At 39.3% G+C, this 27,515-nt stretch overlaps 2 protein-coding genes across 2 annotated transcripts in view; one reads left to right on the top strand and one right to left on the bottom strand.

Moving 5' to 3' along the window:
* TRIP12 (thyroid hormone receptor interactor 12) overlaps positions 1-23,226 on the bottom strand; it is a 90,823-nt gene extending 67,597 nt beyond the window's left edge. Inside the window, exons 1-2 of the mRNA XM_015816291.1 lie at positions 23,132-23,226; positions 4,667-4,813 (exon numbers count right to left, since the gene is read on the bottom strand). Coding sequence (XP_015671777.1) covers positions 4,667-4,764 — 98 coding nt within the window. The 5' untranslated portion in view covers positions 4,765-4,813; positions 23,132-23,226. The remainder of the gene's footprint in view (positions 1-4,666; positions 4,814-23,131) is intronic.
* Positions 23,227-23,751: 525 nt separating this feature from the next.
* FBXO36 (F-box protein 36) overlaps positions 23,752-27,515 on the top strand; it is a 13,861-nt gene continuing 10,097 nt past the window's right edge. The window contains exon 1 of the mRNA XM_015816292.1: positions 23,752-23,868. Within this exon, the coding sequence (XP_015671778.1) occupies positions 23,773-23,868 (96 nt within the window). The 5' untranslated portion in view covers positions 23,752-23,772. The remainder of the gene's footprint in view (positions 23,869-27,515) is intronic.

Genomic DNA, 27,515 nt, shown 5'->3' with positions numbered 1-27,515 from the left:
AGCGCAAGGCCCTGCGGACGTCTAATGTATACCATTGTCTTTCCAGGTCATGTGACAGGCGGGGGCAAAAGTCTGAGAGAATGACCTCCTGTGCCCTATGAAACAACGTGTTGATCTTAGGGATAAAGGAGGGATCTAACCTGAGAACCACCCTGTCTTCGTGAAAGACGCACAGATAGAGCCGCCAGCTCCGAGGTAATGGCTATCAGGAAGGCGACCTTGAGCGATAAGGATCACAAAGAACAGGTTCTAATGGGTTCGAAAGGTGACATAGTAAAGGTCTGGAGAACCCGCAGTAGCTCCCAGGAGGGATATCTGTGAACCACGGGCGGTCTACTATTCGTGACTCCTTTAAGAAAGGAGCGGACCATGGGATGTTGAGACAATGACTCTGATTTGTCCCAGGAGAGTACTGTGGAAAGAGCCGCCACCTATCTGCGAATAGTGTTGGGTGTCAATCCCTTGTTGATGCCCTCTAACAAATAGTCCAAGACCCTTGGGATGGTCACGTCCGAGAGACTCAAGTGGATCTTGTCACACCAGTGGCAGAAATTCTGCCAAGTGTGATCATAAATGCGGTTAGTTGCTGGATGCCTGAATCATGTCAATCACGCCTGACGAGTATGACTCCTGTGTCAGGATGCGGCGCTCAAGCGCCAGGCGGCTAATTGGAGCCATTGGGGCTCTGGATGTTGCAGAGCCCCTTGTGTTAGAACTATGCGACTCTCTGGAATCCGCCACGGAGGAGCTCTTTCAAGCTCTTTGAAGAGTGACCCCCTGCTTATGGCTGAGGATGTCCACCAATCGAGAGATCAGAGGACCTGACGTGGAACTGTTACTCGTTGGTTGGAGGAGCTGATGCCCAGTCTCTGAAACGGTAGCAAGAACCATTGAAGGGTCCGGGAGTGTAGTCTGGCCCAGGGCATTAGTGCTATGCAAGATATTAACTTCCCCAGCAGCTGGGAGAGCAAAGCTAATGTCACTACACACTCCCTGCGGACACTGAGGACCAGGTCTCGGATGCTATTTTGACGGTCCTTTGACAGGTAAACATGACAAGAGTTTGTGTCTATTACCGCGCCCAGATGTAGGAGGCGGGTCAAGGGGACCGTCTGACCTTTCTGGAAGTTTATCGAGAACCCGTGGTCCTGAAGAGTCCTGATTGTTAGAGCCAGATCCGACTGGGTGGTCGGGATGGAGGATGATTGGATCAAGATGTCGTCCAGGTAACACTGGACGCGTACCGGTACCAACCTTAAGTGTGCCGCGAGAACAGCCAGGATCTTGGTGAAGACCCTGGGGGCTGAAGAGAGGCCGAATGGCAGGGCCCTGTATTGAAAGTGACGGTTGGCATAACAAAACCGCAGAAATTGTCGATGACCCGGGAGGATGGGGACGTGTAGATATGCCTCCGTGAGATTGATGGATGTCATGAAATCCCCTCGCCTGACGCTGCCCAGGATGGAATGGAGCGTCTCCATCTTGAACTTCCAATACTTGAGGTGGTAGTTCAGACCCTTGAGGTCGAGGATTGCCCTCCATCCTCCTGAGGATTTTGGGACCACGAAAAGGATGGAGTAATATCCCTTTCCTACCTGGTCCGCTGGGACCTCCTCTATGGCCCTGATGTTTAATAAATGCCGAATGGCATCTGTCATGAGACCCCTCTTTGTTGGGTTCCTTAACATTGGACAAGAAATGAAATGATCTATAGGTCTGGTTACAAACTCCAGGGAAAGACCCTCCCTTATGGTGTGTAGTACCCAGGAGTCTGTGGTTGTGTTTTCCCATTGGTGGATAAATAGAGCGAGTCTGCCACCAATGGGGGAAGACTCCCCTAAGTCACTTGGAGCGATGAAAGGGACGGCCTCTTCTGCCTCGAAAGGGTGCCTTACCCTGGGTTTGCTGTCGGCGTCGGTCCCTGTAACTCGCCCTGTCGAATGAACGGTCTGTTTTGGGAACAAAGGGCCAAGGTGTTTGTCCAGCCTCTGTGGTTGGTCCCATCCGAAAGGACTGACGGCGAGCATAGGGAAAGAACCGCCTATTTGATCTCCTAATCAGATGAGAGATCACCTTCTGTTTTTGTTTATTCTCCACTGAATAGGGTGTTAGTGCCTCTCCAAATAGTCGTCCTCCCTTAAATGGAGCCGTGGCCACACATCATTTGTGTTTACTCTCTGCCCTCCAGTTCTTGAGCCAAAGCAGTCGTCGCGCGACGACGCTGAAAGCCATCGCTTAGGCCGAATGTCTGGCGGCGTACAAGGATACGTCCGCCATGTACTCTGAGGTTGCCACATTTGGTCAGATGTTGGTGAATCCTCACCTCCTCTAGGGGAATCCTTGCCTGAAGCTGTCTGAGCCAGATGAGGGAAATTCTGGCAAAGAATGACGTGGAGGTTGCCGCCTTTGCTGCCCACGCTGATGCCTGGTGTGCTTTACGCAAGGAGAGCTCTGATTTTTTTGTCCTCTGCTCTTAGGGCATCAGAGACATCTCCTGGCAACCTGGAGGATGAGAATAGTGGGGCTAGGGAGTCGTCCACCTTAGGCACCTCCAACAGATCTCTTAAGATCGAGGCCATATCCACTAACTTGCGCTCTGCTCCCCCCTGGGAAGGTTGGGCGTCCGGGGATTCCCATTGTCAATATCCAACAAACAAAGTGAATACAGAAGCCATTAGGTGGTCACAAATGATGATCCCACAACCATGGTATATTGTAAATGCACAAGATTCGCCTATTGACAGCAACTGAGACTGCTGCAACTGCATTTTAAATTAGTCTGTCACCTGACATCACACAGTATGATCGCGTCACTTAGCAATGGATTTGCTGATTTCAATTACCGTTGTTCAGCGATGACTACCTGAACACAGCATTACTGTATAATGCATTAAAAAGAAAAATAGCCTGCAACTATAATGAATAAATAATACAGATTCATGTAGAAAATAACTACTTTAAATTGAAAACTAAGGATTATCAACTATCAGAAATCTACCTGTAATATATAATCATTCAGCATCTACAAAAAGTATTTCCATGAAGCATCTGTATTCCCTAAACAATTTAAGGGTGAGCTATTTCTACTCTGAAAGTAGCTATTACAAAATGCTCAGAATTTTACTGCATCTCATGAAACAATATTAGTTTTTTTTATAATTTAAACTATTTACTCTTAATCCTTTGATAATATTGCATTCCAACTCAGGATGTATTTTCTTCAAACATGATCCTAGAGATTAGTTTGTTAGATATCCTTCAATTTCCCCAGGCAAACAAGTATCCTACCATTAGTAAAGAGGAAATTATTGGTGTAATGCTGAAACAACTGGGAGGAAAAAAAACATAAAAGTATTTGGCATGAAAATCCAGAAAACATGAATTTTTCCAGTGAAAAATTATTAAAAGCCTACTATTGTTCTTCAGATATAAATTTTGAGAAAATAATTTTCAATATTTACTGAAACCAAAATCTTATTTAGAGTGAATGCTACATCAGTTTTAATTTTTTAATAAATCTTGCTCCAGACATTGACAGTGTTATTTCACAAGCACAGACCTAAGTTATATTTCTGTTTAAGATACAGTTCTAGGGAGTAACCATTTTAAGCTTCTTTAAACTCAAAGTAAACTGACCACCAGAATGGCCACTTACAATAGATCAAATCTACAGTAGTTCAAATTCATCTTATCCCTACAGTTCTAATGATCTTAGCTACATGACTCCTTTTTAAAATACAACTTGTATATTATTTAAGCCCTTCAACACATTTACTAAATAGAATATCAGTAGAAATTGCTAAATATGTTAAATAGATATTAACATTAAGTGGTATTTAAATAGTAAAAAAAGAAAAAGATTTCAAGCTCATTATGAATTTCTGCTAGGTAAGAAAGAGATGCAGACACTGCCATTTTCTCACACCTAAATTAAAGATTGTCCATCTATCCTTCAGCCAGCAGAAAACTAAAGCAAAATAAATGTCCTGTCCCCAATGCCAAGTCATATCTTCCCACCATAGCCATTGTTCCACTTCAGGATAGTAGTATCCTGAAATCAGATATTTAGGGTTTATTAAACATAACCACTGATTTTCCTTTCCCAACGTCATCACCTGGCAGAAAACTATCTGCCAATCACAACTCTTATCAGAAGTTTATCTAGAAGGATGGGAGACTGCCCAAAACACTGTGATAGGTTCTTCAGTTTACTGGAAAAGTTTTCCAGCCCCCAAACCAACTGTTCAATCAAAACCTGACTACGCTAACTAGTAGTATCAGTGGGGTCCTGACTTTTACACTGCTACTGGTTTCCGTTATCTTAATGGGAAAACATTATTTCACTCTGGTATGTATAACCATATTTGTACACTTCTCCCTTAAAATATAATACATTATTTAAAATTGTTCTTTGCAGTTGTTCTATGTGATTTGTATTTGCTGTTACTGTATTCAATTCAGATAGCAATATCAATAATTAGCTCTTTTAGTTAGTGCTTAGGAGAAAGTTACCTAATTTCCTGTCATTTTAGTTAACAGTGTATTCAAAAATATCAAAAATATTAATTAGTACATTCAAGCCCCAGTTTATATTTAAAAGATATCGTAGCTTCTTTTGTACAATAAATTATGCTGACTTTTGATAAATTTGAAGAAATTAGCATACCTTCCTCCTACTGCGTCGTCTTGTGATTGGGCCCCGACAGTGTTCCTTTGTGAACGTCGCAGTGACCCCCCTGGACTGTTATTAGGCCGGTTGGACATTGGCACCTCTCTCCTGAAGGGACATACCCTTTCTAGACACTACCATTCACTGAAAAACAAAACAAACATTTTTATTTAATCAAAATATAGGACATTTATCAACAAAATTGTTTCTATGCGGGCTGACACGTTCTACTGTATAGCAAAAAAAACTTGAATAGTAAAACTATGAAACTTACAACATGTTGTTTTGCTCTTGCTATGTTTCCATTTTATGTTAAAGGTTATTTTAACACCTCAGTTTTACAAAATAAAGAATCAAGCATTGTAACTGTTTCATTCAATAACTGATTTTATGAAATGTTTAAATTACCTACTAGAATCATTTCTATTTTTTCAAGTTATTATGTTATATATTTCATTATGAAACATAATCCCAGAGTTAAAAAAAATAGAACTATCAAATTTCATTCAGTTTTTAAGGATGGGGAAATGATATCTCATACCAATAGAAAATAATGCAATTGTTCAGCCTGGAAAAAAAATGAATAGACAATACTGGTGTTTTTTAAATGCACAAACTACATTGATCCAAAGTTAACACAATGAATAAACAGCTGGGATACAAAAAGAGTAGATAAAATTCAAGATTAAATATAAGTATTTTCTTATTTTGGCTCCAATATTTAAGCTATAAAAAACTATGCAGGATCACTATTTTCTTGCAATATTATCCAATGAAAGTTATATCATAAAAAATGGACCAATAGTCCATTTTAGTCCAATAATGGCCTATCACAATGCAGTGAAAAAAGAGAAAATATTTCATATACAGGAAGAGCCAAATAGATATTAATCAAGAGGTAAGAATTATTTGCTGAAATACTCCCAATATCATAGTATAAACAGATCTGACAGGATATATCATATTAAAAGATTACTTTTAATTGGCTAACTAGGTCGATTAGTAGAAAATGCAAACTCCCCTACAACTGTCTACTATTGAAAGAAAAAAATGATAATAATGAACTCATATTTTTCTGATTTTACAAAGGAAGAGAATAAATTGACTAAGAAATTTGTAATCCTTTCCACTACCAACCTGCCAATTTTTTCAAGATTTCTTTAATAATGATGTTTATGGAATTTCAAAGCAAAGAATTCTTTCTGGACATTATGTTAATTATGCTATTTAATATTTAGACCTCTGTTGTATGTGAAACACAAGTCACCTAGCCCATTTTGCCTATGAAAATAAGAAATATTCTTAAACAGAGTATAGAAGCACATAGACAAACATCATTCCAAGTGATCGTTTATGGTGTGTACAAAGCAAAAATGTTGTGAATCATAGACACATGATCATGAGATACTGGAAACAACCCTAAATGTGGGCCAGTTGCTGAGCACCCAAATTCCGGACACATGGATGCGGGAAGGGAGGAGCAGCCGTTGGAACTTCAGAACTAATGATAAGTACCTTTTGGGGAGTCCATTGTAATTTCATATGGTTGCTAAGCAACTGGTGTAAGTCAAGGACTCTCTACTTACTTGCAAATCAAGCTCATCAACTCTCTTACAAACCATATAGTTACCCATCTGGACTTTACGTGCTCCAATACAAAAACAGTTAACAATCAGCTATAATTTACATAGCAGACATGCCCCTAAAACTAGTCATTCTCTCTCATCTGGCCATCTTTGAGAGTGAAAGTGCTGCTTGATAGATTGATTTCACCTTGCACAGAGCCAAGCAGTACTTTTGCTCTCAAGGTGGAAAAAGTCAACCCCAAAACCCAAGCAAGATTTACTGCTTGGATTTCATGTCAGCCTTTTGCAGCCAGCCTTCATGAACCAGAGGGACTCCTCTGGGTAGATGGCTGTGGCTTGCAACCTTCCCTAATGGCTTTCTCGTTAACTTTCTGTGGAAGCCTGCAGGGAAGATCGCACATGCTGATTGCAGGGCATTTGGTAATTGATCATAAGATGCCAAACAACCAAATCACAATCACGTGACTGTGGGGGCACTACAATGACCATAACGTTCAGGCATAGGCCATAAGTCCATTCATTCAGTGCCATAATTTTAACTATTTAACTGAATGGACATTAAGTGAGGACTACCTGTAGTAAACGTATTGGAATCTTGCCACAAAGAAAATAAGTCAGATGAAACTTGGATTCTTGCAAACCTACTCTGCTCTCAAACTATTCTCAAACATTTGAATGGGGTATTTTATTGTAATTTTATTTTTGTTTGGTTTTTAATCTAAAATGAGTCAGAAGTGCTGTACTTGTGGCTTCTAGAGTGAATTACCTGAGTGAGAGAATCCCACTTTCAATATGTCAAGTAAAAACAAACTAGTGAACCAGAAGCAAGCTATGAAAATAAGTGAGGCAGAGAGATCTCCCGCCCCCAGGAATGGGACTGAGGGATACTGCAGACCACATTTCTAAAATTTAGCTCACAGCTGAATTTCAACAAATATTAGGGCCATTGGGGGGGGGGTGTTGGAACAATCTATTATTCTAACCATATCCAATGTTTTTTTAAAGGTTTCACCCCTTTTGATGTATTACTGTCACTGTACCCTTCAGAAAATCAGAAGGCTGAGCTCAATCATCGTTCAAGATTGCATATTTTCTAGATGAAATTTCAGCCCTCCCAAATAAACCAGACAGGAAGCGGGATTAGATGAATCCTACATTATTGTAAGACTACATTAATAAAATCTTGCAGATCTGAAGGTACAAACTTCCCACTGCCATTTTTAACTTACTGATCTATTAGAACAGTGGTTCTCAACCTTTTTAATGCCGCGACCCCAACCGGTTGTAAGTCGAGGACTAAACCGGTCGTAAGTCGAGGACTAAACCGGTTGTAAGTCGAGGACTAAACCAGTCGTAAGTCGAGGACTACCCAACCGGTCGTAAGTCGAGGACTTTCCCTGCCCGGGAGCGCCGCGCATGTGTGGTTCTGCCCCCTGCGCCGGCCGAGGCGTAGCTGACAAGCGGCAGAGACGGAGCAGGCCGACCACCAGCTAGCCCAGCCCAAGGGAGGTAAGGCACCCGCCGGAAAAGGGGGAAAAAATGGCGGACAGGCTTGCTTGGCGACCCCCGTGAAATGGTCGATCGACCCCAAATGGGGTCGCGAGCCATAGGTTGAGAACCGCTGCATTAGAAGTTACAGTATTCTTCCCAAGTTTCTCTTTCTGACCATTAAGCCATTGAGGGCTCCTGTCTCTCTTGTCTGTTCCCTAGGCAGAATTTCTTCTCTTCTTTCCCCAAGGTCATTCACATATCCCCATTAGAAGAAATGACAGCATACAAGTAATCCTTAGGTTACAGTGATAATTGTGCCAGGAATTTCTGTAGCCAAGCAATGTAGTTGTAAAAACATGTCATATAAATGCACTGCTTAGCAATGCACGAACCCGCAGTTGATTGCTGTTTAACTCCAGTACTATATGGTTCATTAAGCATGAGGAGGCGGGAGTCCAAGACAAGGAAGCTGGTGGGTTCAAGTACTATGGAGCATCATGGACAGACGTGCAGATGTGCAAGTGAGCAACTACAGGTAGGCACTTAAGAGCGGGGTATATGCAGAGATGCTGCAGGCAAGTGCTAAGGAACATGGGCAAGTGGAAAAGGGAAGGGAGTGAAAGCAACTTACAACTTCCCACTGGCTTCTCCATTGGCTTCGCTCATAAGAAGCCAGCAGAAAACATTGGAAATAACTATCACATGATTGTGGCTAACTGCCCTGTCAGCACAAGCTGGGCACCAAGTGCCTGGATCATGATCACATTACTGTGGGGGTGCTGCAATAATCACAAATTTGTGGACCAATCAGAAGTGCTTCTTATTCAGTGCCACTTTGTATCTTTGAATGGTCATTAAATGAGTGGCTGCAACTTGAGGACCATTGTGTGCATTTTAACTAACTACTAAGAAGTATAGTGATCAACTTTGCAATTCCTTTGAAGTAGCTAGGGCTAACAGAGTCTGCAGCAAACTATAATTATAACAAAATGATAACACATACTTTGTGTCATCATTACACAAATGTTTTTTATATTGTTGCATCAGAAATCAGAACAGAAATTGCAGGATTTTGGGGATGAAATTATCTTGCACGTTTTGTCCTTTGTCCTATCTCCATCTGTGAATGACCACAACTAGTGCTCTACTCTGCTGAATTCACAACACATGGCCCACTCCATTCATGTATATACAGGTAATCTTCAACTTATGACAATTGAGACAGAATTTCTGCTGCTAAGCACTCAATTTTATACCTTTTTTTATTATTAAGCAAATCACTTCATTAACTTTGCTTGTCCCAGGCAGACTGGGAAGATCACAAATAGTGATCACAAAACTCCAGAAAAACTGCAACCATCGTAAATACATACTGGTTGCCAAGCATCCAACATCTGTTCACATGACCATGGAGAATGTTACAATGATTGTAAGTAGAATGTTGTTGTTAATTGCGAAGTCGTTTTCTGACCCATCGTGACCCCATGGACAACATTCCTCCAGGTCTTCCTGCCCTCTACCATCTTCTGGAGTCCATTTAAGCTCACGCCTACTGCTTCAGTGACTCCATCCAGCCACCTCATTCTCTGTCGTTCCCTTCTTCTATTGCCCTCCATCTTTCCCAGCATCAGGCTCTTCTCCAGTGAGTCCTTCCTTCTCATTAGGTGGCCAAAGTATTTGAGCTTCAACTTCAGGATCTGGCCTTCTAAAGAGCAGTCAGGGTTGATCTCTTCTAGGACTGACTGGCTTGAATGCCTTGCAGTCCAAGGGACTTGCAAGAGTCTTCTCCAGCACCATAGTTCAAAGGCCTTAATTCTTTGTCACTCAGCCTTTCTTATGGTCCAACTTTCACATCTATACATTGCAACTGGGAAAACCATGGCCTTGACTGTACGCACCTTTGCTGGCAGGGTGATGTCTCTGCTTTTTAGTAGGATGACCACTTGTAAATCCCTTTTTTCAGTGATGCTGTAAATTTGAGCATGTCATAAACAAATGGTTGTAAGGCAAGGACTACCTGTTCTACACCCCTCTTCACAAATTGCAAAATATTTATTATGTGCTTAAAAACATGTGCAGTTACTACAAAAGTGTGAAATCTATCCTTAAGACAAAGATTATTTTCTAATTAGAAAAACTTTCTAATCTGCAAATGAAGCCCAAATCTAAACAGTGAAACATTAGAGAAGTGCTTCAATAATGGCTCAGTACAATACATGATTTCAAAACACTAAGCATACAACAATGGACTTTCCCTAGCGTATCACTAACTCTTTCATCAGCAGCATTTCACTTTAAACAATATACAACATGATTTTAGTTTCCAGAAAATATTCACTTTTTACCTAAGAGTCCAAACACTATTGCCCATGGGCGACAATGTCCTACCTTAACACTAGTCTCAGATTTTGAAATATTTCAATTTGGAATGAGATTAAAAAGATAGAAAATTGCTGATCAAAAAACACTAGCCTTATCTCTATTTACAGTTACCTTGAATTCCATAGAAGCCCCATAACTATTCTTGTAAATAAAATAATTAAGTGCTGGTGGCTCAGTGTTTTATTTCGTTTTTAAATGGAAAGGATTGGGAGTCTCAGCCAACCAGCCAGCATAAAGATAGGAAATGATAGCTAGCCAGCATAAAGATTGCTAACATTATCAGCCGGACAAGAGGACTGGCAAATCACAACTAATCAGCTGTGTCTTCTGTGCCATGATATAATCATGATTTATTTTCATCAATAAATATTTTATTATGAAAAAAAAATATTTTATTATGCTAAACCAGCGGTTCTCAACCTATGGGTCGCAACCCCATTTGGGGTCGATCAACCATTTCACGGGGGTCACCAAGCAAGGCTGTCCGCCATTTTTTTTGTCCGCCATTTTTTTCCCCCTTTTCCGGCGGGTGCCTTACCTCCCTTGGGCTGGGCCAGCTGGTGGTCGGCCTGCTCCGTCTCTGCCGCTTGCCAGCTACGCCTCGGCCGGCGCAGGGGGCGGAACCACGCATGTGCGGCGCTCCCGGGCAGGGAAAGTCCTCGACTTATGACCGGTTGAGTAGTCCTCGACTTACGACCGGTTTAGTCCTCGACTTACGACCGGTTGGGGGTCGCGGCATTAAAAAGGTTGAGAACCACTGTGCTAAACTATAATGGTAAAGTATGCAAAAAGCAAGAGGTTTTTTAAAAAATAAATGCTTAGGTTTTCTTAACTGCATTTAAAACTTCTTCAGTGCAACAGAATATAATAGCTATCTGTAATTTTTTTTCATAGCCTATCCTTTTTACATGTCTTAATTTTTCCAGAGTTTATAAACTCTCAGTCATGAAAGAGTTATAAATTATGTAAAACCATTTTTTTCCTTTTCCTTTGTTGGACACCAACAGGGGCTCATCTAAATGAGCACATTTTATATGCAGAGAATCAAATAGTACTTATCAACATAAAGATCACTCATTCAGAACAAGGAACATCTTTGTACATATTTCCCCTTCCCCTATTGTTCTTCTGCAATCAGAACAATAGTATGCATATCATTTATATGCATGTGCATATATATATATACAATAATTTCAACAATGTTTCATTTTAGCCATTTAGATAAAATTAAGGTAGATTCTAACACAATTTTATATCAAGGTCCATGTAGCTCATGTTTCAGAATTTAATCAAATGTACACACTTTAAATTAGCAAGCTTTCAGAGGGTAATAAAGTCTTTCGTTTGGGAAAAGGAAAGTTATTTCAAGGGACTAGCTCAGGGGTGCCAAACTGCCAGCCCGCGGGCCAGACACGTCATCTGGAAGCTGCGCCTACCCCATTGCTGGCAATGGTAAAACCGGCCCAATACGTTGTGTGATGTCACGTGACATCGCGAGTTTGACATGTCTGGACTAGCTCTTCCCCTTTGTTTGAGTCTTCCTTCCGTTCTCAACAATCAAAATACAGAAGAATATTATAGTATAAAATACAATATGAAGATACCACCAATATGTCTCAGATGTTTCAGGAGGTATCAGGATACAATCAAGTTCTCTAAATTAGATTAAATCAATACTTTACTCAGACCTCGGAAACATAAGGTATTTAAGAAAATATGCATACATGCCTATCCCTATGTTATTATTCTCAGTCCTGAACTAAATTTGAGGAAAATCTGAATTAAGATTCAGCTATAATTACTGTACTATATGAACAATGTACATTACACAAAATATATTTAGGAAAAAGTAGTACATATTTTCTAAATTGTAATTTCAACTAAATATTTCAATTTTTTATCTGAATTATGTTTTCAACCTTTTTCCTGTTTTTAATTTGTGATACTAATAATACACATACAACACAGCCGAATACAGAGTTATATTTTAAATTCATTTGAACTCAGTTTAAAAAATTGATAAAAAGCATCCAATTGTTTTCCTTCACTAACATACATTATCACTTTGCCTCTGAAGATGCCTGCCACAGTTGTCAATGAAATGTCAGGAAATCTGCTCTCTAGACTAGTCACTTAACCCTGAAGCCCAACTCTGCCCAAAAGAATTAATGTTTCCCAATTTAGGACAAGAGTTATCAATGGCACAGACACCACCATTCATCATTGTCTGTATTAGCTATAACAACTTTCAGAACAAAACACAAGATGCTCAAGAAATAAATATTTGCTAATGATGTTTGAAATAAAATCACATGAGTAAGATGATGGAAAACATTTCAACACAAGGCTTCATAAATCACTGAAATAATCCCATTTTTAACAACAGTAGTTTCTTCTTTCTCTGAAATAATTAATTCAAAATTAGGAATAAGTTGAAAACCAAAAAAGGAAGAAAGTTTGTCTTCGTTTTCCAAATTCTAAATAAGAGAGATACCTGAATGAGAATTGACCTCTTATGGAAGTCACCAGTTTAAATTCCTGGCATTACCTTTACCTTTAATTTTTTTTTTTAATGTGTATTTTTTTACTAGAATTATATCCAATTTATCATTTGTTAAAGCAAGCCAGATAGAACAAATTAGTACAATTTGAAACTAATGACGACTATCCTGCTAGTACATAATGGCAAAAAGAACCTCACTCTTTTAAACATTTACAAGAATTAATTGAACTAAAACTGGTTCAGTTCTTAAGACTGAAGTTGTATATATCTGCTTGCATAGTGCTAAAAACAATATTCCATTTTTATTCTTTCGTCTCCTATGAAATTTTGGAAAGAAATTACATAAAGAGGCTTAAAGCTCCATTTATTTGCCTGTCTGTCTGCCCATCAGCAGGATAACTGCCAAAATCATTATGGGACCAAATTTAGTATGGTGGGGAAAGTCCGTAAAATAAAGACTGAGTTTGAGGATAGGCTAGATATGCCCAATGGCTAGGAAGAAAAACATTTCAGACAAGATTTCTCCAAACAGACAAATAGTTAAACACAAGCACAACATATATATGTCCAATTAGACCAGACATGTCAAACACAAGGCCCGGGGGCTGGATGCGGCCCGTGAAGTGGTTTCATGTGGCCCGCGAAGCCATCCTGGAAACAGTGAGGGAACGGCCCCTGCTGCCTTGGCGCTGGCCCAGGCCGGCCGGGAGCCAATGTACAATTTTGTGGTGGCCATCTATGTTGAAATGCATTCAGTCTTAGCTTCACAAGGCCATCCGGAAACAGCGAGGAACCAGCCCCTGCCGTGTCCGCCCCGCCCCCTGGGTGCATGCTGGGGAGGTTCACCCTTTGTGAGGAATGAAAAAATGCACCATCGCCTAGAAGTGGCCCTCGCCTACTTCACATATCCGGCTTGATGGGCTCCGGGGGAGGGGTTTCGGCAGGCAGTGGGGCGCTCTCCTCACAGCGCCAAGAGCTAAGCCGGGTGGCGCAAATCTGATGAGAAGTGCAATGCTGCCTAGCCCCCAGCCTGCCCAGTTTCAGCAGGCAGCAAGGTGCAAAGCTGGCAAGCTTCGCACCACCCGGCTCAACCTCTTTGCGCTGTGAGAGCGGGGCGCTGTCTGCCAAAATCACACCCACCTCACTCCATCCACACCCACCCAGTAGGCCACACCCACCCGGCCACCCAAGGGAAACAACAATGCTGATGCGGCCCTCAATGAAATTGAGTTTGACACCCCTGAATTAGACCCTCCCTAATGTTCAAAAAAACATGCTCTCTGCTAAAACAGGCCAGAAAAAAATTCAGAAGCCATGCCCTACAAGTTATCCATATCTAATTTGATGAAAATTAATCTGAAAAAAGTCTTGCTCAAAATTGATTTGTATGATATACAATCAGAACATATATTCAATTTACATCAAACAACAAGAATGTATTTTAATAAAACTAGGCAATGCTTTGGATCTGGACTGGAAAAGTGTTTCGAAACACACACATTTTAGGACTTCACATCTCGTACAGTACTTGCATAGTCCTAGAAAGGGCACGGCTATTTTAATAAGCCACAGATAGATGCTGCATTTATGCAACTACACATACTGAGTCATCACTTCTAATCAAATAGGAAGCTATGCACAGTTCTACTAAACCAGGGGTAGGCAACCTTGGCTCTTTTATGACTCGTGGACTTCAACTCCCAGAATTCCTGAGCCAGCCATGCTGAGGGAAAGGGAGAGGTTTCCAAGCTGAGCCATGCTGGCTCAGGAATTCTGGGAGTTGAAGTCCATGAGTCATAAAAGAGCCAAGGTTGCCTACTCCTATACTAAACCAAGCATTACCAAGAAACAATTCTGTCAAGAAGGTACCACAAATGGTGCATTAATCTTCACAGATAAAAAACATACTTTGTCATAAAATTCACACACACTGAAAACCAGGAGTGACTCTAAGTAGTTTAGGCCACACAAGATGACTGAGTTTAATGTTTAGGACAAACAAGTCCTGAAAAACCTCAACTTACTTGTTTTTATTACAAGTTACTGAAAAGAGTATGCATTTGATAATGGATAGAATCTGCATTATGGCTCCTTTACTGTTCTAAATTCTGCTACCTCCTTTTATCTGCAAGTTTTTGAAAGCATATCCCCTATTCTTATATCACCATGAAAATTTATTGCACTACTGAAAGTTTATGGATAAACTATAGAAAAAGTAATCATATCATGCCATAACTTAGTTTTGAATTTTTACCAGTCCCAAACTGTGAATCGAATTGAAGATTAACCAATAAAAATAATAACAATAATAATAATTAGACTTGTATGCCACCAAACTTCACAGGTTCATAACAATTAAAAATAAATTACAATTTATAAATATTTACTTAATAAATTTATAAATTACAGCATGGTATCCTCCAATTTTAATAGAAATAGTGAAGCTCTGTATCTGAGAATTAAAAAAAAACTCAACATGCTGACTACTAAAACCAAATATTGATATTCCACTTAATGAAACGTCTCTTCTGCGTTTCACAATAAAAATTTTAAACTAATACATATATGTTTAATGGCACGCTATGGCGAGCTTTTTTTTTCATTGTTAGCTCAACATTGTTTTGCATCAATGTTTGAAAAGAGTACTGTGTTGTGGCTATTAAGCTAATGTTATAGTCCTCAAGAAACACTTGTGACTGAGTTTGAGACCTCTGTTTGAAAACATTTAATACAATAACCAAGAAAATTATCAGGACTGATGGAAAAAGTATTTGGACTCGTTTGCCTTTAGCAAAACTTGAGATTTGTTCATTCAGTATTTCCCAGCCTAGAATTCATGTGGATGCAGCATATTGCATGACTTATTTATATTGGTTTGGTCTGCTGAGGAGTACATTATTTGATTTTATCCATTTATCTTAAACAGTGCAATTACTGTTGACTAATTTACTGGGGCTGTAATCTTGTAAAAAATAACTTTTGCACAACTCTAAGCTTGCTCCCCATAATAGTTGCTAGTTTTAATTTAGCCAAGTATGATGTTTTAATGAATAATACAGAATAAATTGAGTATTTGAACATAAACTATTCTGGTTTGTGAAGTACCTTTAATAGCAAGAATCCACAAATAAAAAATTAGCAGATTCCTTTAATGGGAAGCAGTGCTGTCTTTGATGAAAAACGTCTACTTACAGTTCATCCAGATACTTCTTAATATTTTATAGTATCCTGCATGATCTCTTAGGAGGGGTATGCAGATGAGGTTAGAATTGGTCAAATAGCACTTAGGAAGAGAGAGAAGTTTAAGATTGTGATTGGTAGAAAACTATAGTTTTCTTAATCATTGTACTGAATAGTTTTCTACTGAGATAAATATATCACTCCAGATGAAATCTTAGTTTTATTTCCTTCCCTATTGCAGTTTAGTTATTATTTATTTATTACATTTATATACTGCCCATCTTGCCTGGATGCAACTCTAGGCAGCCTGCAATCATAACCCCCCCCCATATGAAACATTAAAACAAATAGTAACATTAAATGTGGTTTAATATCGACAAATATGGGAAAGAAGGGAACAAGATGCATATGGGGAGGAGATGGGGTCTTAGTTTATTAACCACCTTCAGAATGACATACCCCATTTAGGCCCCAGGCCAATTGGCAGCCAGGTCTCTAGGCTCTTTTGGAAGGCCACAAGGGTGGGTTTGGATCTAACCTCGGGGTATGATGTTCCAGAGGACAGGAGCTATGGAAGAAAAGGCTCTTGTTCTGGACCCCACTAGCCAGAATTCCTTGACTGATGGGGTCTGCAGCATGCTGCTGGTGAGAGTGGGGTGGGCCAATCTTATTGGGGTGAGACGGATCTTCAGATAACCTGGATCTGTCCCATGCAGAGTTGGATTAGTTAACCACTAAAAGTTAAATATACATGATAAACATATTTTTGAGGCAGTCCTGCTAACAGGTTTACAAAAATTGTTAGAGAACAGCCCTTTCCTTATCACATCAAATGCTGTACATGATAACTACGATTTCTAAATATGTATTTAATCTTTTTAAGAAGGCTCAACAGTGATTATATGATCCTGAACATTTACAGGAGACAGAACATTTACAGTCTTTTGCAATAGTCTAGACTAGAAATTTAAATCTCTTGTCCATTGTTGGATATCTAACCTGTTAGCTAGTATAAAATTGTTCCACAGATGCTGAATCAGTTATGAAGTAATACAGAAGATAGACAGTGGACTGAAGGGAAGAACTTGATCTTTACATCAGATGAGCTTGTTAATATGCCATTTAGAACATCAGAACATATGAATGCATCCCTGTAAAAACCTTTCATAGTCATTTTAAGGAGGAGAGCTATATGGAGGAATGCAGAGTTCATACTTTGGTTTTCTTGTTAATGTATATATTATGTGTATTATTAATATGGTATAACATTCTGACTATATGACAAGTTTGATTAGTGATATTATGAAAATTGTGTATTCTCAAACTTCCTTCTGAACATATGAATCCAAAGATAAAGGTACTGGAAGCTAAGCCATATGATTTAAATTTGGAATGAATAGAACATTGCATCTCTAGAGAAAGTTGTAAACTAGAAAGATCACATCCTTGAATGAAGTAGATAAAAGTGAATTCTCCAGTCCTCTTTCAAATTATATGCCCTAATTTAGAAAACCCATTTAAAACTGCCCAAATCCAACTTTTCTAAGCAGAAAGGTCCCCTTTCTTTCAGTTTTTTTCTCATTTACATTTTCTCTTCTTCTCTCCCTAGCCTGTCAGAGTCTGTTTTTTCATTACCTGGCAGAGATATTTTGCTTGCTTGTTGTCTTTCTACTCCTTGCAAAGCAGAGAAATTTCATGGTAATGCAGCCAGATCCAGTCTTACTCCTCAACCATCTTTTTCATTCCTCCCCTTAGGAAGGCTTGGTCTCCTTGCCCAAGCCTTGTTCTACACTGCTCCTGCCAAGCAGCACAGCTGAAGATTCTCTAAAAAGGCCCTGATAATAGTATAAGAGCCAATTCTGCAAGCCCACTATTGTTGGGACAAAGTGCCAGGTCATCACCAACATACCAATCCTCTCTTCTGGAAGTGTTTCCTAGGATTACTCTGCATATTTATCCAGCACAAAATATTCTCACATTGCTTCAGCAGCCTCAGCTTCCCCTAAGTATTATTTTAAACCACAGAAAACAACTTGGAGGACCACATATACCCCCCACAGGCCTCAGTTCTGCATTTTCTATACTAAAATAGAGCACTAATCATTATTTCTGATCAAATGTTAAATCATAGCTATATTATCACAAACACTAAGTATTGACATTCAACCAATGTCACTGAAAAGGGGTAGACCAGTGTTTCTCAACCTTGACCATTTTAAGGCATGTGGACTTCAACTCCCAGAGTTCCACAGCCAGCATTGCTGGCTGTGGAATTCTGGGAGTTGAAGTCCACCTGCCTTAAAATGGTCAAGGTTGAGAAACACTGGGGTAGACAAAGATAGAAGCAATGTAATGAGTGGATGGCCTTGGGAAACTAGGGGAGGAGATGCTACCTAGGAAACAATCAGACAAGAGAGGAAAGAACCTTCAGTGCCTCAGAGAAAGAAACTTGGGAAAGACCTGCCTCAACTGATCTGACAATTAAAAGTGATAGCCAGAAATTTGTACCTTCAGACTTCCAAGACTCTATTAATGTACCCTTACAATAAAGTAGAATTAGCTCATGTAGTTTTACCTTCCGTTTGGTTTACCTGAGAGGGCTGATAATTGTTTGATAATGAAACAATCATTGTTGCTGATATTCAGTAACATCAATATCACTTAGAGATGCTACAATTTTCATACCTGACTCATTTACATTTAATTGAAAGTTTTTGTGCCCTGGCTGAACCTGAATCCATTTTATAATTTATGCCAAAGTTTCTTGCCTAGTCATACATGCACTTCAATGGCTCACCAGTAATACATGTAGAATATGAGTCCTCTCTCCAACCAGTGAGGAAAACAAAGTGGCTGTTCAAGGATGCTAAAAAAATAGGAACCCATCATATCAAACTATTTCCTAGAGCCTAGGACTGAAGCAGCCTCTGGAAATGTTGCTCTTATAAAGGCAAAATAAAAAGTTTTACTTCAATTTGAAAATTTAGAACTGAATTCCTGGTAATTCATGAACAAACTCATGTGTAATTTTCTGGGAAATAATATGGAAGTTATTTGCCACTGCCCTTTTCTGGGATATTTTTTTTTAACTTAAGCTCTAATACAGCTTAATTTTCTGAAATCAGATAAAATTAGCTAGATATTTTACTCTTGGTGTTTTAATATATTATTCAAATTCAATTAGAAGATGCTAAAGTAGCAGATACTGTTCTATTAATTCTCACTCAGACTTATAGTTGTTGTGGCAATTAAAACTATTTTAGAAACACAATTTCAAATTTTATGTAGTTAAGATTCAAAATTGATAATTATAAGAGAATGCCTTTCTGTAAGTGTGCATGCACACATACATAAATAAATCTATTTGTGAAACATGAGCCTAGGGCAGGGGTAGGCAACCTCGGCTCTTTTATGACTCGTGGACTTCAACTCCCAGAATTCCTGAGCCAGCCAAGCTGGCTCAGGAATTCTGGGAGTTGAAGTCCACGAGTCATAAAAGAGCCGAGGTTGCCTACCCCTGGCCTAGGGGAACCCATATTCTTTGAGTGATTGTAAGATTTAATATTAAGATATGAGAGATTTAGAACTATTAATATAAATAATTTATTTAAATATATGATTATCTGCATTATATTAACAATACTGAAGAAGTTTTAAATTAAGTCTAAATTGACTTAGGCAAACTTTCTCCAATCTCACATATTCCATGTGTGTTGGGACTGCAGCCCCAGAATTTCTAACCAACAATTTCTAGGTTGATTCTGGGAATTAAAGTCCCAACACATGTAAAAGCCACCAGCTCAAGGAAAACCAGCTGAGACATGTCTACTATACAACTGTTTTGGGGGTTGCTGTTTTTACTGAAAAAACAGGAATAAAAGAAATAAAGATTCCTGGCAGCAATAGTTTGAAAAGAACACCTTAAAGTGTCTAATATTACTAAAATCAACCATTTCACTCAAAAGAATTATTGTATGAAAATTTCACAGGAAGCAGAAATGACAAGCTTACCTGACCAGGAAAAGAATACATTGCGTACAATATAGCTAAAACTTTAAATAAAGTTGAAAATGTTGTAATGCAGGCAAATACAATCTCAGGATGCTATTAGATTTTTGTATTATGTAGGATATTCTTACATCCTAAGTGCCCATAACTTTACATTCTTCATTAAAAATATTCAGCATCTCCATTTTAATAATTCCTTCAGTCAGGTATCTTCAAATCAGTTGAATGCTATGCTAAATACCTTCAGGAGGTTTTGTTTATGAGAATGATCTTTTCATTTATATTTTTGAACGCAAGGGCCTTACTGGAAGTTTCAGAGTATTCTATTACTTCAAGTATAAAGAAAAAGAGAAATTACATATGTATTTAAGTAACCTGTTTACACTGTCTTCTTTTCCCCTGACACAATCTGGTGTTCTCAGACATGCCTTTTAAACAGTACAAAGCATAAAACAGATAAATATTCTCAACTGAAAAGTATTTTCAGTTCCTAGGTGGCAGCATCATATCCATAAAGCAAGATAACAAAGCCTCCAAAATATTTCCATATATCCAAAATCAGAATCTACTATACTAAATCTATTTAATACTAAGAATACACACATAATTCACTACAAGTGTAACAAAATGTTACTAATCCTTTATACTTTTCAATTATCCTGTATCTAACACTGTTTCTATTAGGCTTTACCTTTCTTATCTCCATCTTTTCGACCACATCAGCATTCCCAATGCTTTACTGATATCATACATTTACTGAAACTATTTTTATATTTCTTATTTGATAGTAAATGCAGTTCCTATACTTGGGAAGAGCCAGCCAGTCAACAGAAGTATAGCCTTTTGCCTAGGTACTATTCTTATTCAGTGTAGCCTCTATCCAATGTGTTTATCTGTCAACAAATATGAATGTCAGCATGGGACCCCCCACTCTCCAAAAAAGTACAGGAAATTTTCAAACATAACTAGTAGTAGAATAGCACCTGTAAGTACAAGGCTACTGTATACTAAGTGGTTAGGATAAAGACCACCTTTTAATGCCTCAAACATACACTCCCTTTTATCTTTTAAGCTTCTAATGCTTTTCTTTAAACTATTTGATGCAAGTGTGTTTATGATTTTAAAACTTTTAAGAAAGAGAAGATTACAGCCCAAACCTAATTCAATTTTAATACAGCATATTCTCAAAAACATAAAATTCCAGCCCTAATCAGTGTTCAGTAAGAATGACATCAATTAATATCAAGTTATTAATAAACTTGAATAGAAACTTATATTGATATATTGAATGCAATTTATGAAAACTTAATAGTTAACATTTAAAATTTCAAAAGTTTTGAACTATGATTTTGCTGGACAATAAAACTTCACCTCCTTCCACCATTTCTGTTAACATAAAGGCAGACCGTAAACATGTCATCAGTTGGTTAAGACCTTATTTATGGAATACAGGATCAGACAAAACAAAGAGCAAATTCTTATTTTTTTCACAACCTTTCACAGATCTAATACCAACTCTTGTAATGAAGCCATTATAAAATAGGGAAATGACTTGGTCAAAAAAAGTAAATGGGATGGGCTTTAAAGCTGTATCAATTCAATGCTTAGATTAATTAACTGGGCTAAGGCAAAGCTTAAAAGTAAGGAATTCTCCGTGAAATTATTAGATCAGGGCTATATTGACAAAAGCAAGCCTGAAATTAAGTCTAACGAATTCTAGAAATATTTCTGAAATGCGTTCCAGACCCTGAACACATTTACTGTATCCAATGCCAAGCTCTCATTTCTTTTCTCGGTAAATGCGACATAGTCAGGCCTAGTTATGTAGGCCTCTGTAACACAGGCAGAACCTTTGTTCCATACATCGATGTTTCTTTCGTAAAGCTCTTGACAAAACTTTCCACTCTCCCCGCCTTAATGTTTTCTTCTTCCTAATGTAAACTTTTTCAAATTCCCGATGTCTTTTAAACCCACTAGGAAGAACACCCCCACCGCGACAAGGCTGCTGCCCATTAGGAGAAAGGAACAATAAAAGTTGTACAGCAGGCAGGCAGCCCGGCCTGCAAGGCTGGCAAACGCCTCGAGATCAGTTTGAATGTTAGCCCGGTCCTAGTCGGCAGAAGCTCAAGTTGTTCGGCGGGCAGGAAGGGGGAGAAAGAATGTGAATAGCTAAATACGACGCGTTATGCAAACAAACCACAAGGTAAGGCTAGTTTCTTCTCGAATATACCAGTAACGCAAACCAGCTCTAAAATTACAGGCTGAAAACAATCTGCTCCAGTATTAGGATTCAACACCTAAGGGAATCTATTAACGATCATTTTTCCCCCCACCCCACAACTACACAATATGATTTCCCCCCGTTTTCGGCCCCAACAATCCGGGTCAGCATTAAATCAACTGATAATTTAGCTTTTTTTTTTCTTTTTTTTTAAACAAGGAAGTGTTGTCGTCTGGTTGGGAAGGGGTTTTTTTTTTCCCCTTGTTTCTCCTAAGTGTATTCAAAGGGGCTCAATAACAGCATCCAAGAAAAAATAAATAAGAGAGGAGCGGGGGGGGGACGGGGGGGAATAGTGATTAGCCTGAGGAGAAAAGAGGCACAGCGAAATGCAAATCGGATTCGGGATAAACATTAAAGCTGCCCTTTTGTATCTAACAGCCACACAAAACCCATAAAGACAATCTTTACTGAGGGGGGGGGGAGAGCAAAGTAGGCAAAGGGGTTAGGATAGACCCAAACCGTAGAAAAGAGCCCGAGTCAGTTTTCGGTACTGTTGGAACCGGGGCCTTCAAATCCACCCCTTTAATACATCAAAGCTAACAGAAGAAAGACAGGAAAAGAAAGAAAGGGAACGGCTGAATCACGATAAGCTTCACCCTACCGCTTGGCCATTTTAGCAGCTCCCTTTCTGCCACCCTGGCTTCCCTTTCGTCACTTCTTCGCTTTGGGGGGAACCCCTTGACCCCGGGAGTTTTCCCCACCTCGGTATAAAAAGCACCTTCTTTCCGGGCGATTACTTCCTCATACCTGCGAAAGGCCTCGACCCGTGAGACAGCCAACTCCCCCTCTGCCCGTCTCGCCCTCCCCGGCCCAGGACTCCCTCGCCCCAAGCCGCCTCCTCTGTCAGGCTCCGCAAACCAGGCCCTTCCTGCCACCCATCCCCCCACTTCGGCCCTCGGTAAAAAAAAAAGCAGGCAGGGAAACGAAGGAAAAGGAGGGACCTTCTACTCCCACAAAAAGCGTCACCTAGAAAAAGAAGTCGCCCCCGCCCGTGTTGTCTTCTCCCCACTCCTCCCTCCTTCGCACAGTACCTAGTTTGTCCCGACGCGGCCTCCGCAAAAGCACTCCGTGCCTCCCCGGTAGCCCTGGCTCCTTTTCTGTCCTGCCCGGCGCCTCTTCCCTTCAATTATCAGCTGAAGCCGCAGCACCGATCAGTGCGCCGTCTGCCTCCGCTACCGTACCCCTCCAGCGGCGTAAGGGGAGGCCGGGGACTACTTCACCCCCAAAGGGGGCCGAGGGCCCCCCTGTTTCCCCCCTCGCCAGCAGCGGGTGTTCTCCCTGCTTCAGCGCTCCCTGCCGCGGAGCCGGCAGCCCCCCTCCTTCTCTTAAAGATCGGCAGCAGTTCTATCCTTCCTGTCCCCCTCCGCTTGTCTCAGACGTTCCTTGGCTGAAAAAGAGGTATCCCTCCGCTGGGGTCGTCACCCCCGGGGTACGTGCAAGCGTTATCCCTTCGGGGTCAGCGCGATCGCTCCAGTCGCTCTCCTACGGTGTTTCCCCGTCCACGGTGGCGATTCCGAGGCTCCTCTTTCCTTTCTTGGGGGGATAAAACCTCCGTGACTTCTAACACTGAAAACTGGTCGTCTCCTTTAAGAGAGGGGGCCGGGCTTCCAGTGACCTTCCATTCGCCCGCCCCTTCCTGGTTGCCAGAGCGACTGGGAATTGGCGTCCTAAAATGGCGTCTCTCCTGGACGATACTTTGTTCGAGACGCGCGGACAAGCCCCGGCACCTAGCAAAGACTTCTACCAAATCACCGTTACTAGGAAAGATGTGAGTATATTTGTTTTTTTTCTCCCTTTTGTCGGACTTCAGAGATTTTGGAATTTCTATTGGAGGGTGATTAAGTATTGAGAAAGAAAGAATAGTGCACGGTACCCCGACGAAAGGAAAGGAGTGTTAATTACCCTTTATGAAGATACGTGCCTTGCAGGCAAAATCAATGAAGGAAAGCGGGGGCAGGGGGGAGAGAAATTCGCCGAGTGCTCATGTTTTTACGGACAGTTCCTGATTCAGGGCTGGAATGTAAGTCCATTAATAAGGATGGACTGCAGTGCTAATGCTAGCTCCGGCTAAAAAAAATAATTGTCCAGATGTAGTTACAAGATGATTTTCGCGGATGGGGCCCTCAGCTCCTAATACTGAGATAGGCATAAGCTACATCATTTCTAAAACCCAGTCGGCATGGCCATTGTCTGATATTCTGAAAGTGATAGTAATATTTGGAAAGCAACCATTTCCTTAAATTTGCCCTAATTTCTGATGCTTATATAGATGTTCAATAGTTAAAGCCATAATAAACCTTCTAATTTAGTTCTTTATAATTAGATTTATATTCATGTTTGATTCATAATAATTTGTATGCCTCCGAATAGAAAGGGAGAAGCTGACATGTATAACTCTCTCATTTTACTGTTAAATAAAATTCCTGTTTTGTTACATTCATTCCCTATGTGAACAAGAAAAATAGTTCGAAAAATTGAATATGCTTGTCCAAGAACAGCTAGCTAGAGAAAGATAGGCAATAATTATACAATTTTGAAAAATGTTTATTATAAACACTTTACCTTTTACACTTCTACAACATTACATGAAAGTAAGATTCTTTGAAAGAGCAGCGTGTTTTATATTTCTTATTCCTAAATACATATTTTTCAGCACTAGTGTTTTAGAAACCATGTGCTAAACAAATTAGTGTTATATCCTCCATCTGTTTTGGATTTTATTCCCATAGTCAAACAGCCCAATTAGTAGCAAGGGACTATAGCTGGTACAATCTAAAATATCTGAAATACATAGAAAAGATCAGTATGTAGTAAATGCAAGACCTTGAGCTGAATGTTTAAGCAGATAAATTAGGGCAAGGATTCAGAAACCAAATGATTAAGGTAAAATTTCCAGATTTCAATTAAGCTACTGCAGCTGTCACAATTGTAGTTCCTTACAGTTGCTTTTAAGTAAATATAAAAATGGGGGTTTTTTTCTGGTAACTGAATTGTTACTTTAAAAAAAACAATAAGATTGCTTAAAAAGTAATTCAACCCTGGATCATATCTTAATGATTTCCTAATAGAAGACATGCCCCCTCAAATCCTTCTCTCCTACCTCAATGAGGTGACAGAATGTTTCTAGGAGAGGTGAGCAAGAATGGCAGGAGTGTACATCATGATTATATAATTCCAGCACAGCTGTTTAGCTAAAGTGGACAGGCATTTTTATCGGGCATCAGCAACATAGCAAGATACTGGAAGCAGAAAATTACTTTAATGGCAACAGCAAAGGCATCTTTTCATACCATGGAAGAGATGGCAGTGGCAAACCACTCCTATATTTAACAATGAATAGACAATATAAAATTGATAATATAATAATGGTTGATTGGCCTCTTAAGTCTGATGGCACTCAACATGTTATTGAGGAAGAGCTGAGTATCTTTTGGGATATTAGTGATGTTTAAAAAATGGCTAGATTAAAACCTTTGAGATATTTAGTTGCTGAGGTTGCCATACAAGAAAGGAAAATCTGAAGCTGCAAAGACAAATTACGATAGGAAATAAATATGAGATGCATATACATGAGAGAATCCATACAGTGAAAGACAAAATGAATTGACTATACATTGACCTTCCTGGCATCATTGCATTAAAATTGACTGGAATTGGAAATTTTCAATCAAAAGGTGGATTCTGTTTATTATTAGAAATATGAAAAACAAAGAGGAACCAGTGTTTCTTTCATAGCCAGGAAAGCTAAAACAAAGACTGTACTTGGGAACAATGCAATCAATGATTGAATAGTATCAATTATACTTCACAGGCAACCGTTTATTATGATGCTTATTCAAGTTTATGCTGCAACTACTGATGCAGAAGAGAGGGTTAATCTGAAGTTGACAAAATATGTAAGCAAGATGTGCTGCTTGTATTTGGAGACTGGAGTACCAACGTTGGAAATATTACAAAGGAAAATGTAATTAAACTGTATGGCCTAAGAAACTGAAATGAAGCAAGAGATCAACTTACCAATTTCTGCCAATACTGTCACTTCTTGATTACTTACATTATATTCCAACAACCATATCAATACCTATATATATGAATATCACCAGATGGTGTACACAGAAATAAAACTGACTATATTATTAGCATAAGGAGATGGAAGAGCTTAATTATAACTAAGGCTGACTTAGTTATAGGGCTGACTGTGAAACAGATCATAAACAACTCACGTACAAATTCCAAGTCAAGCTAAAATGGAAGAAAAAAGCCAAACAGTTTCCTTGATATGATTTTGAGCATGTATCCATCATTTTTAATAAGAATATCATAAGAGATTGGCCAAATTTTATTGGACCAATGTACTTTTATTTCACAATTTTACTCTCTGGCTAGGTTCACTAATAATAATAATAATAATAATAACAATAACAATAATAATAATAATAATAATAATAATAATAATAATAATAATAATAATAATAATAATAATAATAATAATAATAATAATAATAATAATAATAATAAAGTTGGAAGGGACCTTGGAGGTCATCGAGTCCAACCCCCTGAACCCTACACCATTTCGGACAAATGGTTGTCCAGTCTCTTCTTAAAAACTTCCAGTGTTGGAGCATTCACCGCTTCTGGAGGCAGGTTGTTCCATTGGTTAATTGTTCTAACTGTCAGGAAGCTTCTCCTTAGTTCTAAGTTGCTTCTCTCCTTGATCAGTTTCCATCCATTGCTTCTTGTCCTGCCTTCAGGCGCCTTGGAGAATAGTTTGACTCCCTCTTCTTTGTGGCAGCCCCTGAGATATTGGAACACTGCTATCATGTCCCCCCTCATTCTTCTCTTCGTTAAACTAGACATATCCAATTCCAGCAACCGTTCCTTATATGTTTTAGGCTCCAGTCCCCTACTCATCTTTGTTGCTCTTCTCTGTACTCTTTCTAGAGTCTCAGCATCTTTTTTACATCGTGGTGACCAAAACTGGATGCAGTACTCCAAGTGTGGCCTTACCAAGGCATTGTAAAGTGGTATTAATACTTCACGTGATCTTGATTCTATCCCTCTGTTAATGCAGCCCAGCACTGTGTTGGCTTTTTTGGCAGCTGCAGCACACACACTAATCAATGGTTAGTTTAAACATTGTTGGGTTCCCATTAAATGCTGGATCTTATGATGATTTAAGATTCCCAAATAAATCCACTTAAGTGTCGTACATATCTTTTTTTAAAAAAAAATATTTTAATTAAATTATTATTTTTTCTTTAAAAACATTCTTCTAAGAAGGATCATCTTCTAAAAGATTCTTTTTTTTTTCAAAGAAATTTTATTATTTTCCATCATAAAAAAAACAATCATAAGCATAATAAACACAGTAACATGTAAGAACACCCCCCCCCCCGGACTTCCCAAACCTAATCC

Source organism: Protobothrops mucrosquamatus, unplaced genomic scaffold (assembly GCF_001527695.2).
Source record: "Protobothrops mucrosquamatus isolate PMUCROS unplaced genomic scaffold, P.Mucros_1.0 scaffold420, whole genome shotgun sequence".
Taxonomy (NCBI): Eukaryota; Metazoa; Chordata; class Lepidosauria; order Squamata; family Viperidae; genus Protobothrops; species Protobothrops mucrosquamatus.
This window is presented reverse-complemented; position numbering and strand designations above follow the sequence as displayed.